This window comes from Myxocyprinus asiaticus, chromosome 11 (assembly GCF_019703515.2).
Source record: "Myxocyprinus asiaticus isolate MX2 ecotype Aquarium Trade chromosome 11, UBuf_Myxa_2, whole genome shotgun sequence".
NCBI lineage: Eukaryota > Metazoa > Chordata > Actinopteri > Cypriniformes > Catostomidae > Myxocyprinus > Myxocyprinus asiaticus.
In genome coordinates this window covers 35,049,443-35,064,050 of record NC_059354.1, presented here as the reverse complement: position 1 = coordinate 35,064,050, position 14,608 = coordinate 35,049,443, and the positions used below count along the sequence as shown (strand labels likewise).

The window sequence follows — 14,608 nt, the reverse complement described above, 5'->3', positions numbered from 1 at the left end:
GTGTGCATTGCACAGACATGCTACTGTAATAACTGAGGCTGGATAATATAGTATAAAAATAATAGTCTATTGAACTCGTATCGGCCATATCACAAGTTTAACCTCTTAAATTGAAAATTGTTGTACAATTCAAACATTAATAGTAGATGAAACACTTGAATAATCATATTAAGATATACTGATGGGGGCTGAGGAGAGTCTCCTGTTCTCCATTTAAAAGTGCTTTGAGTGTAGTGTAAGAAAAGCGATTTAAGTGTAAAATTCATTCAAATATGTAAATAAGACTGTTGTTTATCTTCAAAGCAAGTAATATCTCCCGTTTCAAATGTTTAATTGTATAACATATCAACATGAAAATAGCACGTTATGATTCCCGCTCCAGTCATGATCACACACAGGCGATATCCAGTTAAGCTCAATCCGCCAGAAGAGTAGTGCCAGAACACGACTGACGTAATGCATTCTCACAAATTGCTTGCAATTTTAAGTTTCAAACACAGATGACACTTGAGAGCACAAAGTAACGTAGTGCAGCTTTAATATTTAATTATAAACTTGCTATTTAAATTACTACATCTAACAAGACAAGTGAGTTACTAGTACAGTATTTATGATTCTTTTTAATTGGCCCTTTGCTAAGCCACACCTTAAAATACTGATTATTTTAAAAGTGCCCATTGGCAGGGGGCCTGGGTAGCTCAGCAAGTATTGACGTTGACTACCACCTTGGGAGTCGCGAGTTCGAATCCAGGGCATGCTGAGTGACTACAGCCAGGTCTCCTCAGCAACCAAATTGGCCCGGTTGCTAGGGAGGATAGAGTCATATGGGTAACCTCTTCGTGGTCACTATAATGTGTGGTTCTCGCTCTCAGTGGGGCGCGTGGTGAATTGTGCGTGGATGCCGTGGAGAATAGCCACATGCGCTATGTCTCCGCATGCACTGTCTCCGTGGTAACGCGCTCAACAAGCCACGTGATAAGATGCACGGATTGACGGTCTCAGATATGGAGGCAATTGAGGTTCATCCTCTTTTGAATCTACAGTGCAAAACATATGCACCTCCGGTATAGTTCGATTCCCGAAATAATTATTGAAAGGAGCCAGTTCTTTTGAATCTACAGCCCAAAACATACGCCTCTTCTGGTATAGTTCGATTCCTGAAAGAATTACTGAAAGGAGCCAGTTCTTTTGAATCTACAGAGCGAAACATACAGCACTTCCAGTAAGGTCCGGTATAAAAGCAATCTTATACTGATGTGCAAGTTATGAATGTCCAACTCAAAATTAAATAAGAACTGTTGAAGACTCACAAGCCTGAAGTACAATGTTAGGCTGATGATCTGTCTATTAAATCAAGCAGTGCAGTTACTGACTGGTTGTTCATATGACAATATATAATTAAAGAGACACAAGTTTTATTGTAATAAGTGGAATTTTATCAAATAAATGAATTTATGAAATATGCCATCACATTTCTTGTTGGGTTAGGTTTATTTAAAATATAGTTAGTATCTATAATTGGATTGTATTTATGTCTCTAAAAAGTCTGCAAACACACCTTTTACAAGAACTGTATTACATTTATTTCTGATTGGCTATCTCTGTTCTGTAGAAATCTGAAATTCTCATTATTTGGTAACAGATAGAAGAGGGCAGTAAATTAAAAAAGAATTGCATTTCTCATTTCCAAATAATTATTTTAAAAAAAAGGTACTAAAAGAATTAATGGAATCGTTACTGGAACCGTTAAGGAACCGCAATCATTCAGAGGAATCGGAATTGGAACCAGAATCATAAAATTCCATATGATTCCCAACCCTATTTAGCACTATATTCACTAAATTTCACACAAAACTTTAACTTTGTAAAAAGAATTTTAAAAAAATATATATTGTATTTTAAATAGTAGGTAGCAGTCTCTTCTGATTCCTGTTTAGTCATCAAATTTTAGTAGTTTATTTGAACATGAAGAAATTGTTAATATATTAGGTAGGAAATAACAGTACACACAGTAGTCCAGCAACCATGGATGGCATGTCCAAGTTAGCAATCGCATTTTCTAAAAAACGTCAGAATAATACGTGTACATACAGTGCATGATGAATAAGACATTTACTTACAGCACACGTGAAGCGTTTTTACTTTGAAGTTGCACTCATGGGCTTGTGCGGATCCAGCAATCTCCTGACAGGTCAAATGGTCTAGATGGTCTGCTTGGATTGTCACGGAGTGACTGTCATGATTTGTGAATCAGAGTAATTTTTGATCCTGAAGTTTTGATTCTGGCTGATAGAATACGTGCTTCAGAAGAAGATATTAGATAAGCGCTCAACGAGAAGAAAACGCTGGATTTTCATGAAGTTCGTGAATTATTTTTAAACGAGTTTAAACTAGATATCTGCATATTTGCAAACGGTATATAATAGAAGTTTTATTGATATTTGCTTTTTATCATTAGACAAGCCAGTTAAGTTACAGGGAACTGCTGAGGAGAAAGGAGGAGAATGAAACAGGCAAGCAGTTTAACATTATGAGCTCAAAAGCGTTTTTCACGGCTCTGATAAGCGGACCGTTTGAATGAGACTGTGTTGTAGTGGCACGTAGCACAACAAAACGAACCGTGACTGGTCATCTGCATGTCTCAGTTGCTTCACATGCAAGCAGGCGATTTTCAGCGCCCTCAAGAAACAAATCGGCCAAAAGCGAAAATGTATCGGCCTCTGCGATATATCGGTCGATCGCTAGTTTGCGTTAGCTGACAATTACCGTTTTTTGACCGATAAAATGTCCTCATGTCCGAAAAATGCAAACGTTGTCGGGCATAATGTCCGGTAAAAAAAAATTAACATGAATAGTCAGCAACCACTTTAGTTGATGCCACAAGTGCACAGTGTGCTGCCATCCCAATGATAACAGCCCTTCGCTGCCATGGAGGTTTAAACTTTAAAACGTGGCGAAGTCCTAGTCCGTGACTAAAAAAGTGCATTGTATCCCGCACACTTGCAAAAGCAGCCATTATTCCCGTCTTGCGTGCCCCGCAGTGAGAAGCTTCTCACTTAAGAATCAGCCTGCAACATTAAAACAGCCTTGTGTTGCCGTCTTTTGGAGGAGGAGGACACCAGGCTTCCGTGAATGTCAAATTGTATTGAAACACTGGACACATTTAACTTCACTTTGTCAGCAAAATGCTTTTGTGCTACGAAAAATCTGAGGAAAATAGTCATAAAAATAGAGAGCCAAGGAAATTAGCCAAGGTGAGAAATTATATGACATGACCTAATGATTTGTTAGGCTATTTTAATATTTTTTTTTTCCACCGTTGAATGTTTCCCCTGAACTTGTATAGCAGAATACGGTGTAACACTGCTGCTGCTGTTTATCTCTTGACTCAGCAGGTGTAAATGCTTCTTGTTTTACAACCTGCCCCTAATTGACTGGCAGTATTAAAATAGTCAGCATTTGACTGATAATAAACATACAGTACTGATTTTTATTTAGCTATCATTTTAATTTATTCTTTATTTAAATGGTCAGCAATGGACTGATACTGAACATACAGTACTGATTTTTATTTAGTTATTTATTGTATTTTTATTTATTCTTTATTTTCTCAGTGTTCATTTCAAGAATTGGTTGACAATGTATAATAATAATATCAAATATTCTTGATAAAATTATTTAAGAAAGCAGCATCCTGAATACTTTGCATAGTCATATCGGTGCACAATCCACATAGAAAAGGTCTGTTTTCATTGCAGCTCAAAAATTAACTATATCGGCCACCATATTGGTAATCTGTGAATTTTCCCCCTTTAAAATCGGTATCGGTCTCAAATCCCATATCGGACAGGCTCTAATACATACATACCATACATTACATTCATTATACACATACACACACACACACACACAACCGGTCAAAAGTTTTGAAACACATTCTTTATTATATTATTTTTTTTTTTTCACATTTTAAAATAATAGTAAAGTCATCAAAATTATGGAATAACAAATATAACTATGGGAATTATGTTGTGACTAAACAAAATCCAAAATAAATCAAAACTGTGTTATATTTTAGCATCTTCAAAGTAGTCACCCTTTGCCTAGAATTTGCAGACATGTACTCTTGACATTTTCTCAACCAACTTCTTGAGGTATCACCCTGGGATGCTTTTTAAACAGTATTGAAGGAGTTCCCATCTATGTTGGGCACTTATTGGCTGCTTTTCTTTATTATTTGGTCCAAGTCATCAATTTCAAAAACTTTTTTTTTAAATTCAATTTTAGTTATATAAATAAATACATTAATATGGTGGCACAATTATATTTTTGTCTACTAAACTAATTTCAAACATTTAAGCATACGCCTTCAGATCAATCGATTTTTAAGATCATGGGAAACATTTCAGTCAAGTGTTTCAAAACTTTTGACCGGTAGTGTGTATATATAATTTAAATAGTTTTAAAATATTGCCTTAGTCTTTCTTTACTGTTATCGGACGGCCCAGACACAGAGACAACAAGAGTGCAAACTGAATGAAATCCCAGATGCAGTTTATTGTGCTACTCCAATCCCAATCAATAATTATCAGAAAGAAAAAAAGTGTTACACAATACGGGACTTTTAAATATAAAGAAGCCCCAAATACACATGGGACTCTTATTTTGAAATATCTGCACTCCCAGTTGTGAGCTCACTGACAACTGATTCACTGAGAAAGTGAATCTGATTCAAATTGCTAACCTGAGTTCAAACCCTCAGTTCTTTTCAGATGATTGATGAAAAAGACCCAGTTCAAAAGAATCATTTGTTCATGACTCTCTCACGCTGGGGGTTGTTGTTGCGTGCGGTGTGGTGCAGTGAGCTCGGCAGAAACAGAATGGGTGAAAAGCAGAGCGAGATATTGGTGTGCGCTCTAAAAATATATTCAGTAACTCACAAGATATCTGACGAAATTGCATATGAATGCACACAACCTGACTGTCGCCAATGGCGACTAGATTTTAAATTATTGTTGCAATCATTTATTTCTGTTTGCATTTGCGACCATTTTAGTCACAGTCTGGAGCCCTGAGATATGTGGCAAATTGCAGTTTAATTTATTGCATTGCCCCCTTTGGAATGTTTTTATTTAAATGAGACACAAATTCCATAATGGCTGCTGTAAAAAAACAAAAAAAACTTTTTGGAATGAAAAAGCAGTTATAATGAACAAATGTTTATCGTTCATTATTATACTGCATTATTATGCATAGTCCATTGTGTTACAGCGCAAAATAAACACCAAGATTCGATGACCAGATTTTTTCCAAATTGTCCGGCAAAACTTAATCATTCCCGGACACATCGGCCTGCACCAAAATTTCTTAGTGGAAGCTCTGATGCATGCAATGTTTTTTCTTTATTTAAAAAAAAAAAAAAATCTTTAAATTAATATTGAGAAGAGCATGCTATGGATTAAAGTGTGTCATTCCTCATTCCCAAATGAGCACGTACAGTTGAAGACAGAAGTTTACATACACTTTGTTTGAAGACATTAAAACTCATTTTTTAACCACTCTACAGATTTCATATTAGCAAACTATAGTTTTGGCAAATCGTTTAGGACATCTACTTTGTGCATGACACGAGTAAATTTACAATTGTTTACAGACAGATTGTTTCACTTTTAATTCACTATATCACAATTCCAGTGGGTCAGAAGTTAACTGTGCCTTTAAGCAGCTTGGAAATTTCCAGAAAATTATGACAAGCCTTTAGACAATTAGACAATTTAGCTTCTGATAGGAGGTGTAATGAATTGGAGGTGTACCTGTGGATGTATTTTAAGGCCTACCTTCAAACTCAGTGCCTCTTTGCTTGACATTATGGGAAAATCAAAAGAAATCAGCCAGGTTCATCCTGGGGAGCAATTTCCAAACACCTGAAGGTACCACGTTCATCTGTACAAACAATAGTATGCATGTATAAACACCACGGGACCACGCAGCCATCATACCGCTCAGGAAGGAGATGCATTCAGTCTCCTAGAGATGAACGTAGTTTGGTGTGAAAAGTGCAAATCAATCCCAGAACAACAGCAAAGGACCTTGTGCTTGATATAGGAGTCCTATATCAACATAACCTGAAAGGCTGCACAGCAAGGAAGAAGCCAATGCTCCAAAACTGCCACAAAAAAGCCAGACTTCAGTTTGCAAGTGCACATGGGGACAAAGATCTTACTTTTTGGAGGAATGTCCTCTGGTTTGATGGAACAAAAATTGAACTGTTTGGCCATAATGACCATCGTTATGTTTGGAGGAAAAAGGGTGAGGCTTGCAAGCCGAAGAACACCATCCCAACCATGAAGCATGGGGTGGCAGCATCATATTGTGGGGGTGCAGGAGGGACTGGTGCACTTCACAAAATAGATGGCATCATGAGGAAGGAAAATTATGTGGGTATATTGAAGCAACATCTCAAGAAATCAGCCATGAAGTTAAAGCTCGGTCGCAAATGAGTCTTCCAAACGGACAATGACCCCAAGCATACCACCAAAGTAGTGACAAAATGGCTTAAGGACAACAAAGTCAAGGTATTGGAGTGGCCATTACAAAGCCCTGGCCTCAATCCGATAGAAAATTTGTGGGCAGAACTGAAAAAGAGTGTGTGATCAATGAGGCCTACAAACCTGACTCTGTTACACCAGTTCTGTCTGGAGGAATGGGTCAAATTTCCAGCAACTTATTGTGAGAAGCTTGTGGAAGACTACCCAAAACATTTGACCCAAGTCATACAATTTAAAAGCAATGCTACCAAATACTAACAAAGTGTATGTAAACTTCTGACCCACTGGGAATGTGATGAAAGAAACAAAAGCTGAAATAAATCATTCTCTGTACTATTATTCTGACATTTCACATTCTTAAAATAAAGTAGTGATCCTAACTGACCTAAGACAGGAAATGTTTTCTACATTTAAATGTCAGGAATTGTGAAAAACTGAGTTTAAATGTATTTGGCTAAGGTGTATGGAAACTTCTGACTTCAACTGAATAACATCAGCGAGGACACCTACATTTCCTCCAAGGTAAATTAAAGCTAACAACTTAACATTAATTTATTTATTTACGTACTGATTCAGGTCTTAGTAATGGTGATAGTAACCAAGGGTGGCCGGAGCTTAGCGAAGGGTCAATTGGCTTGGTAGAAAGTTAAAGGGACAAACTAACATGGAAGTAAAGGAGAAGCCTTTATTTTAAAGGTACAAATTTAATAAACAATATTCATTCAGCGGTCTTATTTGCTTGTCCCCCATCATTACACTCTGCTGTTAGAGAAACTCTGAAACACCTACAAAGTCACAAGATGAACTGAACTGATGGTCACAGAATAAGGATAAATATACTGGTTCTTCCCTATTAAAACTCTGCAGTCCAGAACACTGTACTCCAATGAACCAAAACATACACTGAGAAGAGTACTGAGCAAAACTTCTTGGCTTTTTAAAGAGTCTCTCTCTCCTGGTGTGTTAAATGCTAAAACAGACATTAGGATGCAGCTTAAGACATTTTGGGTGATTAGTGATTGTTTACAAAGCTTGGCCTATGCAAGAATTCAATTAATTTGGACCAAGAAACATTGACTACGTTTACATGGACACCAGAAAGCTGTTTATAGCGAGAAAGCTGCTTAAGACTCGAAATCGGTGAATGCATTTAGATAAGCTGTGTTTGCTGCTTTTTCTTTACTCCCAAATACATGCGGCCCATTCAGTAAGCAGCTTTCTCCAAAACAATGTAACTTCCCTGCAATGCCTGTGTAAATAAATCTTTAAATTAATACTGAGAAGAGCATGCTATGGATTGAAGTGTGTCATTCCTCATTCCCAAATGAGCACGTACAGAAGTCAGAAGTTTACATGTTTCTTTATTTCGAGATATTCAAGAGTTGTTGCCGTGTTTATTTTTATCGTGACCAGAATAGCTGCTATAGTAGGGTTTCCCTCTTACATAAAACTCTGGGATATGCGTGAACGTGAGGCACAGTCAATATTTTACACTGGTGTGTATAAATGCGTATGGTCTATAGTGGATGTGCTTATTATTACTTGTTGTTGGGCTCCATCCTATGACGTTTGTTATCAGGTCTGTTCCACGCACATGGGCACTCCTCAAAAATATAAGGTATGACATAAGAATAATGCTCATGCGTTTACATGACCACAATAAGCCGCATTCTCCGGGAGAAACCCAGGTGTATTAAACTTAACCCCTTTAACTGCGTAAGGAATACAGCATTCTTGTTTACATGACGTTTCAGAATGTTAGGAACCAAAATTATTTTGACACAATAATTGCTAAACCTGTATCCAACATTTAAATAACATGTTCTGGTGAAACTAAGACACGGCATTCATCTAACCACTGTGCTGACAAGGTCTTTGAAGTGATGCTGGCTGTATCTGGGACACCATGTTTTGACAGACACGGCTAGTTTGTAGGAAGAGTTGCAGTAGAAGCTCAACAGAACTGAGCAAGAGATGGATGCACATCTATCACTAATAGACCTTTTTCACACTCTGGGTTTTGGAAAGCAGAAGTAAACAATTGCCGGGTAAACTTCGAAAGCAGTGAATGGAAGACCACAGCAAATATTATTTTCACTTACCCATTTGCTCCAAGAGCAAAAGAAAAAATCTACTATAACATTTGAATGTAAAATATTGAAAGCATGGATTAAGATGGGAGAAGATGCCAAATTTACTGTCACTCTCTCAGCAGCTGTAATCGAAACACCCTCGCAGCTGTGGTAATTCATTTTTTAAAACTAATTCCAGGGTAATATAACACAAAGCATAATGTTATAATCTTACACTCAATATTTAAAACAATTATCATATAAAAAAAATTGCTAGATTTACACTGCTAAATAAGGTGCAAACGTGTCATCACAGTCTGTGAAAAAGGTCTATTGAAGCGTCTTATTCTGTCAGCTTCAAAATATCTGGCCCATGGCTGAGATGGTAATTAAGCATTTCTCCTGTTCATCTTATGGGAAGAACTGCAGAGATTGGCTTGTTGCAAAAGATTTCATGTGAAGCAACATGGACAACCTGTGTTGTCCATTCTGAAGATGTTCTATCAACAGAAACAATTTCTGGCATATCTTGTGGCTTTTACATAAAAGGATGTCTATGTGCTATCATTCTTTCCTATTAAAACCATTACCTTAAAAGTACAGTTTTACATCAAACTGCTCATATCCATAATTGAATAGTTAATATAGGATAACATGTTGATTAGGGGTCGACCAAAATGTTTTATCAAGGAGACTGACGACTGATATTTGGGGCCGATATACATTAAGTAAAAATGAAAATTTTAGTGTCCAAATTAACACTAACACAAAATCCAACAAAAAAAACGGCCTTTACATGCCTATAAACGTGTTTCATGAAATACTGCAAAACAGAACATTTCAATATTATCTTTTGAAAAATACTAGAACAACATATCAACATTATTTTTTAAAAAAGTAAAGTGGAGGGACCTCCTAGCAGCATTTCTTTTGAACTGAAATTTTAAATATATAAAAATAATGAACTAAACAGCTCATAACAGAATTTTATGTATTAACATGTGATAACAGATGAGAATCAACGATATTGGAGTTGACACTCTTCTTCATGTAGCTTGCTGGCTACCCCATTTAGTTGAGCGCAAAAAGGCCAAAAGGATTTTTATTCACAACGGAGGTAAAAGATTTAATGCTAGCAAAGCTGAGGTTGCGTTTGCTAAACCTCCTAACGTTGGCTAGCTAGCTACCACTAGGGCAACCATACATCCTCTTTTTCCAAGACATGTCCTCTTTTTCGGACCTTAAAAAACATCCGGCCGTGATTTCTAAATTTGCGAAAATGTCCTGTCAATCTCTTCGCGAACGCGCGAAGCGCTGTAGTGTTCGGCATCAAACAGTTGCTTGACAGTAGCAGCAAATGACAGCTGAGTGGAAACAATGCCCAAACAAAAGTGCAAAATTACAGAAGATTTACAAAAAAATTCCCATGCTTTCGTCCAGGTCGAGATCCGTGGGAAGCAGAATGTAGGACATGTAAAGCTGGCACTTATGTGTCAGTTGCTAATAAAGGTGCAAGCAATTTAGAAGCACACATTAGCTCTGCGAAACAAAGTGTCAGCAAAAGGTGAAAGTTCATCAGGTAAATTAACGGACTTCTTTTTGCGACCAGGTAAAATTATCACATTGCTTCATTTTCCATGGCCATTCAAAATAATAGTAATAGTAAATGAAGGTACACTCATTGCATCAAATATTTCATTTTAGTACATGGACATTCAAAAGAATGTTGAACATTTTTATTTATTTATGTTATGCTAATAGTGTCTTTTTCATTCTATTAAAGTTTGCATTCATAGTAACACTGTTTTGAACCCTATTATTCCACCCCAATCCCAAATGTCCTCTTTTTGGAAAACCAGAATATGGTCACCCTAGCTACCACTAAATGCCATCATCACCTATAACATGTAAAAACACCATCTCATATGGGCGAGTACTCTGTTAAATCAGTCCTTATCTCTGCTGCCCACCTATATTGCTGCTCAATGTATTTCTTCGTTACAGTCTACAGTCGTTGAAATAACAGCGTCTGCAGCTCTACTATGCGGCGCCTCATGTCGTGGGCCGGGGGAGAGAGGCAATGCGTACGGAGCATGAAAGGGCTTTAATGAAGCGTGTTCGGTGCAAGAGAAAAATATTCAAAGATCTGGTGCTGAAAGATTAGTGCTATCTGCGCCCCGGAGCGCTTCCTGTCTACACTGCTACGTTGTTTGCGCGCTGCTAACCTGAAGTGCAGAAATGGTGAGATGGGGCAACCGTTGTCATGATGTCTCGCAGTCTGGACCCGAACTGCGGTCCGCTAATTGGTGACCGTTGGCATAGATTATTGTGATGTTTATTACAACTTCAGTATCTGCATTCTTACCTTTGAAAACAGCTTGTCCTCTCAGTGATTCATCTTTCTCTCACTGCTTTCCTCTTTCCCACCTCTGCCCCATGAATAAGGAGTACAGTGTTGATTGGCCATTTACTCGTGACACATAACCAATCCGATAATACTGTGGGCGGGACATCGAGCCAGGCTACAATCAGTAAGTAACCTTTCAGAGAGAGGCGGTGGCATCAGAGCCAACAGAGCGCATTTTAACATTTATCAGCAATCAGATCAGACAAAATAACGATTCCGATAATTAGAAAAATGATGAATATCGGATCCCTAATATTGATAAACTATTTTTCCAACATCAAGATTTTAGGTTAAAATTTGTATAAATGTGTTAGGGAAACAGTATATTTTACGTACTGTAACTGGTCTACCTTTCTGTAACCACCTCTTAACTTTTTTACAGTTCACTTAAAAAGTCCTATGGTGTGACAAAATTAATTTCGTTCAATTTAAAAGTACAATTACTCCATGTAATCTCACAATCAATAACTTGTTGTTTTATGGTCAACATGAAAGTCACAATCCAACCAATTCCCCATGGATAAAGTCCCTTGTTTTCACTATAAAATAAGGCACTTTAGAGAAGTAAATTGGGCTCCAAATGCAGTTTCATATTGACTTTAAATATGGCATGTCACACTGCACAACAATGCTTGAAAGTTTATGTTCAGCTAACCACCTACTACCATACTGTTGCTGTTCCATTCTTAAAGGAGATTACAAGGTTTTGATTATTAAAGTTTGTTATTAAATTCAACTCACTTCTACCACCGCACTATGCCACTATCTTGGGCAATAATATGGCATTCAATGCCATCTGGTCAGGTTTATCCGATTCTGGTCTCCCCACACAGACTCCATACAAATGTAGCCAAGTAAACGATACCTTGAGATGGATGCATCAGCCTTTAAAACAAATCAAGTGACCAGCACTGATGTAATTCCCGCAAACCCAGCAAACCTAGCAAAGCACCTCAAGTCAGCTTGCATGGCCATATGACAAACCCCCATAAATTCTAATTCTTAAGTACTCGAATCCACACAATTACCAAAATTAATTGCTAACCCTACCACAAGCGTTCTTAACGCACAGGTGAACGATTATCACTTCATTTGAAAGCCTAACTGTTGGGGTAAGACTAAAAACAGCCCAGTACAGTTCATATGACTCTCCTCTCATGCGTTTACACTTGATTAGCATCATGCTAACCATCTAATATGTAGCCATGATGACACCGGTTAAATCTCAGGGATCAGAGATTCATAGGTCAATTAACACTAAAGGAGCAGACAGAGTGGTCTAAAGTTGGCAAATAAATTAGTTAATTCACAACTTTGGCCTGGTCTGGCATGCACAACTCGGATAGCTAAACAAACACACATAGATGGGTTGTCATCAACCAAACGACAGATGCACCATCTTTTGATCAGCTCAATATAAAGACAATTCGGCTGCTTTAACAGGATATTCACTGCAAATGGCATACTCCAATGAATTAGAAACGATAAATTTTTTTTAAAAAAACAACTCCATTCCCATGACATCCCCACCACTTCTTTAAAGAGCCACACACTGACAATTGGGGAAATGGGTCTATAATAGGCGAAAATAGGTGCAAGTGATGAAGTATCAACGTAAAAAAAATGTATATATATATATATATATATATATGTATATGTATGTATATATATATATATATATATATATATATATATATATATGTATATGTATGTATATATATATATATATATATATATATATATGTATGTATATATATATATATATATATATATATGTATATGTATATGTATATATATATATATATATATATATATATATGTGTGTATATATATATATATATGTATATGTATGTATATATATATATATATATATATATATATATATATATATGTGTGTATATATATATATATGTATATGTATGTATATATATATATATATATATATATATATATATATATATATATATATATATATTAACGCAAGGGTCTCGTCCTGAGACTGTATGATGAAAAAACAAAAGCAGCACAAAGTAAATAAAGCCTGAGGCGCACGAAGCCTACAAAGCTAGCACGCAAACTAGACTGTCTGGCCACTTCCAAAACAGTCTCATATTTAAAATAATTACAGCAGGAAGTAACTAAACACACCCCATCACTGACGAGCACTGTGTAGCCAACATCTCTGTATAACACTGCATTTGGTGCAATAGTGCTTATTGTGCCTGGCTGCTATTGCACTGCAATTTATAACATAACTATTTATCACTATCTAGTCCCCTAGCAGTGGCACGCATATTGTATTACTGGGTAAGCACAGAGCAATTTTTCGGAAATTGACAATTCTGTAATTGACTGCTGTTGCATTGCAATTTCGCCTAGTATGGGATTAACAGACTATCCATTTATTGGTTGCTGGTTTAACTGGTTGGTTTGATGTAAAGTCTACACTATGTGGGCTCGGTGTGGCTGACGTTGCATTCAACATTTTCTTTGATTGATAGAGTATCTGTCTATAGACCCCTACCAGTGTCATGCACTCTTACCTTTAACAGCAAGGCCTTCGTTCTGGCGCCATCTTCATGAAGCCTCTGAAATCCAAACAGTGTGCTGCAAATAGAAGACAACACAGGCGGTTCCGTGTTACTTTACCTGCACCGTAATTATGTACAACGCTTTAACACGAGAAGACGGGTTGTAAAAATGAACGGAGGGTCGCCAGTGCAAGCAAGGGGGCTTTGTCTGACCTGTCTATGCCGGCTAAATGATCCCTTTCTTGCGGCGTAAGCTTCGGAAAGTCCTCCTCGGTTTCACTCGCTTTACCCGCCGCCATTTTCTTTTCCTCATCACCACCACTACTACTACTACTACTACCACCAGCAGCAGCGCAAGCTACAGCGGCCACCGACACTGCGCACGATTTCATAGACGAAAAACTCCAGCGAAACAATTTACGCACCGCAAGCCGAGCGTCTTTTTGCGTGAACCCAAAAGCAAAAAGAATAGATGGGAAATCCTCCAAGGAAAATAATTTCCTCTAAACACCCCTTTTTCACATTGTCCTCGACATAAACGAGTCGCAGTTAGCCGGTACACCAAAATGCATGCAGTACGCGCAGTGCAGGTTTTGACGGCAAATTGTGATTTTGTAATATCTCAAACTTCCCCCCCAGTCGCCAGCTCAAACTTGTTATAATTGTGTCACTCAAGCGAACCCACGCCGCCGCTGTCGGAACGCCTTCTCTGTGGTTTTGACCAATCACAACTTTCGATGGTGCCCACGTGATAAGCCTTGTCTTGGGATCCCTTTTTTCATAACATTCAAGGGGGAGGGTAAATAACAAACCCTCTGAACTTTACGCCGTATCATCGCCTGCTGCGATTGGTTCACCTGGATTTATTATGATTACGTAACATCAACATCAAAAGTATTATTGGTTAACGCATCTGTCTGTTTGAAAACACAGGGTTTGAGGATGTGAGGAGCATGTTTTCCGAAATATTTGCAAATGTAAATTTTTTGCATGAGGCAGTATGAGTAAATAAATTGAAGAAAGCCACGTTTTTATAGAATATTTCGTTAG

General features: G+C 37.4%; 1 protein-coding gene across 9 annotated transcripts in view; it reads right to left on the bottom strand.

Annotated features, from left to right (window-relative positions):
• Positions 1-14,257, bottom strand: part of LOC127447679 (lysine-specific demethylase 6A-like) — an 84,841-nt gene extending 70,584 nt beyond the window's left edge. For 5 of the 9 annotated variants that reach the window (XM_051709647.1, XM_051709649.1, XM_051709650.1 and 2 more), the window contains exons 1-2: positions 13,772-14,250; positions 13,571-13,634 (exon numbers count right to left, since the gene is read on the bottom strand). In XM_051709647.1, the coding sequence (XP_051565607.1) occupies positions 13,571-13,634; positions 13,772-13,950 (243 nt within the window). In that variant the 5' untranslated portion in view covers positions 13,951-14,250. Of the gene's footprint in view, positions 1-13,570; positions 13,635-13,771 lie in introns of all 9 variants that reach the window. The other 4 variants (XM_051709654.1, XM_051709652.1, XM_051709657.1 and 1 more) reach the window with 3 other exon arrangements.
• Positions 14,258-14,608: the final 351 nt, after the last annotated feature.